The 6,492-nt window shown below is 43.2% G+C and overlaps 2 protein-coding genes across 2 annotated transcripts in view; both read left to right on the top strand.

Moving 5' to 3' along the window:
- LOC142996604 (NLR family CARD domain-containing protein 3-like) overlaps positions 1–6,011 on the top strand; it is a 20,267-nt gene extending 14,256 nt beyond the window's left edge. The window contains exons 7-10 of the mRNA XM_076147574.1: positions 3,473–3,646; positions 4,018–4,191; positions 4,293–4,339; positions 5,471–6,011. Of these exons, the coding sequence (XP_076003689.1) occupies positions 3,473–3,646; positions 4,018–4,191; positions 4,293–4,339; positions 5,471–6,006 (931 nt within the window). The 3' untranslated portion in view covers positions 6,007–6,011. The remainder of the gene's footprint in view (positions 1–3,472; positions 3,647–4,017; positions 4,192–4,292; positions 4,340–5,470) is intronic.
- On the top strand, positions 844–3,397 carry LOC142996607 (protein NLRC3-like). Its single transcript, XM_076147579.1, has 2 exons — positions 844–966; positions 1,587–3,397. Exons 1-2 carry the CDS (start codon positions 930–932, stop codon positions 3,395–3,397), a joined length of 1,848 nt encoding a protein of 615 aa, XP_076003694.1. The 5' UTR covers positions 844–929.
- Positions 6,012–6,492: the final 481 nt, after the last annotated feature.

Genomic DNA, 6,492 nt, shown 5'->3' on the forward strand with positions numbered 1-6,492 from the left:
TTATGTTGGAACACAAACATATTCTGTGTATGTACAGATTTACATGCTGGTGTGTGTTGATGTTTAGAGAACACACAGACTTTGCTTTGTTTCCATGGAACATATTATTTTAGATAATAAAACAGTTATATGTTCAAACCTGGATACAGAGTTTAATATTGATCTGTATAATAATATTGATGGATGTTACTAATCTAACCAGGATTCACCAGCAGAGGGCAGACTCTGCTTTTCCCAGCTTTGTGTCCATGAAGAGTGATCACTCTGTGGATCGATTTATTGAGTTTAAAGCTCCGCCCACCACTGATCAGTAAGTGTTTACTGACAATAACATGTCACATCAATCTGTGGTATAAACACACACAGCATGTCTCCATGTTAGAGAGGGAATCATATATGTCATGTTGGAACACAAACATATTCTGGTGTGTGTTCATCTCAACACACACTGTTCCAACCTGGTAAATGTATCCAGTGTGTTTTCTCCACAGAGTGAACCAGCAGGATCCAGAAGGTTCCAGGTTGCTGTCGGACCAGCAGCATCAAACAGATGTTGACCTCATATTTATGGTCTGTAAAGAATCAACAGTGTTTACATCACTTACATATGAACTCATACACAACTCATATAAACGTTCAGACCAGTGGCTGTCTATGCAGATGATGTCATGATTCATATGATGATTTTAATTTTTTTCTTTTTCATTTTCATTTTTAATTCCTGTATTTTTCTGTTCCAGCTACTTGAGGAGAACATTATCAAGTTTGTGAAGAATGAGCTGAAGAGCATTCGGAAGGTTCTGTGTCCAGATTACCCAGAATGCTTAGGAAGTCAGAGTGAGGATGAGGAGGTGTTGGCTGGTGAGGATGAAGAGCAGAGGAGGAGCAGAGATGCGTTAGTGAAGATCACAGTGGACTTCCTGAGGAGGATGAAGAAGACGGCGCTGGCTGACTCTCTGCACAGCAGTAAGACCATTTAACAGCTTTAACATGGTGGAAAGAGGAATCTGTACACTTACTAACTACACACACTCAAACACACATTTAGTACTGAAAAGTACATTTATATTCATTTACCATTAAAGGAACAAAGAAGTTTCTAATAGCTGTAGTTAGAAGTTTGAGCCAAGTGATCCTGAAGTCAAAGTGCAGTTAAGTAAAGTGAGTTAGGAGGCTGATTATGGTGCCTGGAGGTTCAGAGGAAACATCTCTCCTCCTCCACCAGAGACCACAAACTCACTCAGCACATCTGACTTTGTTGGATGTGCTGGATTGTTGTTGGTGAGGGATCGTGTCCTTGTTACAGCACTGGCGCCTCCTACTGGTCAGTCTGTCTTAGTGTCTGCTTGTGACATCCTCCCAAGTCAAAAAGTCAACAACAAGTAGTGCAAGAGAGCTGATCACATCTAAACTGGGAGAAAAAGGACATGCAAATGAAACAAGTAGTGTGTTACCCCTTTAGTTTACTGCTCTAATGACAAACTTTTCTCCTCCAAAACTTTAAATTCTGATGCTTTTTTACACTTAAGTTGATCTTTTCTTCACCATGTTTCCCTCCACTGATTGTTTGTTTCTCTGTTCATCAGAAACTGTTGCTGCACTGTGCCAACGTAAACTGAAATCTAAGCTGAAGCAGAAGTTCCAGAGTGTGTTTGAGGGGGTCGCTAAAGCAGGAAAGCAAACCCTTCTGAATGAGATCTACACAGAGCTCTACATCACAGAGGGAGGGGCTGGAGGGGTCAATGATGAACATGAGGTCAGACAGATTGAAGCAGCATCCAGGAAACTACAGAGAGCAGAAACAACAATCAGATGTGAAGACATCTTTAAAGCCTCACCTGGAAGAGATCAGCCAATCAGAACACTGGTGACAAAGGGCGTGGCTGGAATCGGGAAAACCCTCTTAACACAGAAGTTCACTCTGGACTGGGCTGAAGGCAAAGCCAACCAGCACATCCAGCTCACCTTTCCATTCACCTTCAGAGAGCTGAATGTGCTGAGAGGGAGAAAGTTCAGCTTGGTGGAGCTTCTTCATCACTTCTTTACTGAGACCAAAGAAGAAGGAATCTGCAGCTTTGAAGACTTCCAGGTTGTCTTCATCCTCGATGGTCTGGATGAGTGTCGACTTCCTCTGGACTTCCACACCAGTGCGATCCTGACTGATGTTAGAGAGTCTACCTCAGTGGATGTTCTGCTGACAAACCTCATCAGGGGGAAGCTGCTTCCATCTGCTCGCCTCTGGATCACCACAAGACCTGCAGCAGCCAATCAGATCCCTGCTGAGAGCGTTGACATGATGACAGAGGTCAGAGGGTTCACTGACCCTCAGAAGGAGGAGTACTTCAGGAAGAGATTCAAAGATAAGATGAAGGCCAACAGCATCATCTCCCACATCAAGACCTCACGAAGCCTCCACATCATGTGCCACATCCCAGTCTTCTGCTGGATCACTGCAACAGTTCTGGAGGACGTGATGAAGACCAGAGGGAGAGGAGAGCTGCCCAAGACCCTGACTGAGATGTACATCCACTTCCTGCTGGTTCAGACCAAACTGAAGAACATCAAGTATGATGGAGGAGCACAGACAGATCCACTCAGGGATGAAACAAGCAGGAAGATGATTGTGTCTCTGGGAAAACTGGCTTTTGATCAGCTGCAGAAAGGAAACCTGATCTTCTATGAATCAGACCTGACAGAGTGTGGCATCGACATCACAGCAGCCTCAGTGTACTCAGGAGTGTTCACACAGGTCTTTAAAGAGGAGAGGGGACTGTACCAGGACCAGGTGTTCTGCTTCGTCCATCTGAGCATCCAGGAGTTTCTGGCTGCTCTTTATGTCCATCTGACATTCATCACCTCTGGAGTCAATCTGCTGTCTGAAGATCAACCTCCAACATCCATCTGGTTCAAACTATCAAGTGAGAAACCTAAACTAAGACATCTCCACCAGAGTGCTGTGGACGAGGCCTTAAAGAGTCCAAATGGACACCTGGACTTGTTTCTTCGTTTCCTCTTGGGCCTTTCACTATCAACCAATCAGACTCTCTTACGGGGCCTTCTGAGCCATACAGGAAGTAGCTCAGAGACCAATCAGGAAACAGTCCAGTACATCAAGAAGATGATCAGTGAGAATCTCTCTACAGAGAGAAGCATTAACCTGTTCCATTGTCTGAGTGAGCTGAAGGATCTTTCTCTAGTGGAGGAGATCCAACAGTCCCTGAGCTCAGGACGTCTCTCCACAGACAAACTGTCTCCTGCTCAGTGGTCTGCTCTGGCCTTCATCCTACTGTCATCAGAGGAAGATCTGGATGTGTTTGACTTGAGCAAATACTCTGCCTCAGAGGAAGCCCTTCTCAGGTTGCTGCCAGTGGTCAAAGCCTCCAGGAGATCTCTGTAAGTGTTTAGATCACACAAAGATCACACACAGTTTACACACACAAATCAATGGAACAAAAATTACATTTCTTTTCAGGCTCAGAAGCTGTAATCTGTCAGGGAGAAGCTGTGGAGCTCTGTCCTCAGTCCTCAGCTCTCAGTCCTCCAGTCTGAGAGACCTGGACCTGAGTAACGATGACCTGCAGGATTCAGGAGTGAAGCTGCTGTCTGCTGGACTGGAGAGTCCACACTGTAAACTGGAGACTCTCAGGTCAGGACTCAGCTGTTTGTGTCAGTCACCATTTAAATGTAGCTTTATATGCAGGTTGATGTGAGTGAATATACTTTAAACCTGTAGGATGTCACTGCTGACATGATGCCAGTAAACTGAGATGTGAGAGGATCAAATGAAAAGACAACATGGATCATAAAGTCAAATGTTTCTTTGCATTTAAATCAAAAACATCAGCATCAAAGTGCATTATGGGAACATATCCAACAACTCTACAAACCAGCTTCATGTTTCACCAAACCTCCATTTACACAAGCTGTGTGTGTCTGTGTGTGTGTGCGTGTGTGTGTGTGTGTGTGTGTGTGTGTGTGTGTGTGTGTGTGTGTGTGTGTGTGTGTGTGTGTTCTCAGGCTGTCAGCTTGTATGATCACACAGGAAGGCTGTGCTTCTTTGGCCTCAGCTCTGAGCTCCAACCCCTCCCATCTGAGAGAGCTGGACCTGAGCTACAACCATCCAGGAGACACAGGAGAGAAGCTGCTGTCTGCTGGACTGGAGAATCCACACTGGAGACTGGAGACTTTAAGGTAAGGAGACAACTAACAGACTGGACACTCTCAGGTAGTAAAACTGCTTTTCCTAATCATTAATCAATAATGTGCTGCTGTGTTTCTGTGTCTTCCTGTAGGATGGATCATGGTGGACAGCAGATGATCAAAGCTGGTCTGAAGAAATGTAAGTTTGATTTGACTTTGATTCATCAGACAAACAAACTGTGTTACTGCATCCACACACACACAATTCAAACAGGAAATTATTCATATTTTACGGAAGAAACGATCTGATCTGTCAGCTTTAAAGCTCGTAATGGATTTGTCACAGGAACTGGTATCAAGAGTGAGGACTAAAATGCAGGCAGCACCAGATATCAGAATAAACGGCAATCTTTATCCTAAACTATGGCTCAAAATCTTTAAGTGTAGACAATGAGGGAATAAGGGAGAAGCTTACTAACAAAACAGCTCATGAAGCCAAAAATCAAAACAAAGGCAGGACAGAATATTCCAATGGTCAACTCAAGGTCAACATTAACATTTTAAAGAATAAGGTCTCCAGGAATCCAACATGAAACATACAACAGTAAAGAAAAATGAAAAGAGATTCAATAAAGATTCAACACAGAAGTTTGAATTGTTTCAAACACAAAGACACGCCCCGTTTCCATACGCAGTTCTGACAACTGTTTCTAAACTTCTGTGTGTGGAGAATCATGCAAATGTCACGCGACAGCTTGAATATGGCGAGAGGTTGCAGGTTGCAGAGAGAAGTCAGAAGAGTCCAATGACTAAATGTACATATGTAAAGCTGTGTAACAATGAAGCACATGAATATACACAATACATTCTCATTAAATTCAGGGAAATGTTATCTTGTGAAGTGGTTTATACAAATGACGCTAAATTAAAATCCACACCTCATTACACTGACAGTTTCCAATCAGGCCCTGTGCCTCATCCTGACCTCAGCAGTATAGTGAACATGAGTCAGCATGATATGTTTCCATGTTGTTCGGGTGTTATTTTTGTTTGATCAAAAATAACACCCCAACAGGGTGATGTTACTTAAGAGGTCAGGTCACCTTTCAGCCCTGCAGCTCTCATGTGTCTGGAGCAGATCAGACCACATCATTCTATCATCACAATATCAAAAACAAACATCTGTGGCGTTCATTCATTATTCCATGATGTTATCATGTCACTTAGAGAAACTGACAAAGTGCAGTAGTGAATAAATGAGTGAATAATAAATGCAGCAGCTGTGTTAAATGATGAACTGCTGCTGTTTGTGTCTTTTTCTGTCCATCAGATGTTTGTGAACTGAAACTGAACCCAAAGACAGTGAACAGAGCTCTCAAATTGTCTGACAACAACAGGAAGGTGACATATGTGACAGAGCTGCAGCCATATCCTGATCATGACAAGAGGTTTGATTTCTGGGCTCAGCTGCTGTGTAGAAATGGTCTGAAGGGTCGCTGTTACTGGGAGGTGGAGTGGGAAAGAGACGTTCATATATCAGTGAGTTACAGAGGAATCGGAAGGAAAGGAGTCAGAGATGACTGCAGGTTTGGAGGAAATAATCAGTCCTGGAGTCTGAGATGCTCTGATCGTCATGGTTACACTGTGCGTCACAATAACAGAGACAAGGCCCTCCCTGTGTCCCCCTCTGTCCCTCACAGAGTAGGAGTGTATGTAGACTGTCCTACTGGCACTCTGTCCTTCTACAGCGTCTCTGACAAACTGACCCACCTCCACACCTTCACCACCACATTCACTCACACTCTGTATGCTGGGTTTGGGCTCTGGAAGATAGATGGTTCCTCAGTGACTCTGTGTGATCTGTAGGACACACACACCCTCCAAACACACCCTACTCACTTCTTCTCATTGTTTTAGTTAAAGCGTTCCTCCAGTAAAAATGCTTGCTTCTTCTCTGGGAACTTTGATGTATGTATGCTGCTCTATGTGAAAAGTGCCTTCAGATCACTTTTGTTGTGATTTGGTGCTTAAGAAATAAAGTTGAATTTTATTGTTTTCTGTCTTCTTCCTTAAATTCTTGCATTCAGGATTACAACAAACATCAGTCAAACATCATATGAGCAAATTCAGCATGGTAATTTACTGGATCTCTCTGAGGGCATTGGTGTGATTTTAAACAGTTTTTATCAAGTTTTCAGTTTTTACTGGTAGCAAAAATGACTTAACACGATTTTCCACCAGTTTTAAGCATGTTTTTACTTTGAATGGTCAGCTGTCCAAACAGGAAATTGTTTCGTCTGTAAAAGCCACAGAAAGTGGATATTAAAGTTTAAACCTGTTCAGATAAAAACA

Source organism: Genypterus blacodes, unplaced genomic scaffold (assembly GCF_046128005.1).
Source record: "Genypterus blacodes isolate CSIRO-AG114 ecotype Tasmania unplaced genomic scaffold, CSIRO-AGI_Gbla_v1 ptg000038l_1, whole genome shotgun sequence".
NCBI classification, from domain to species: domain Eukaryota; kingdom Metazoa; phylum Chordata; class Actinopteri; order Ophidiiformes; family Ophidiidae; genus Genypterus; species Genypterus blacodes.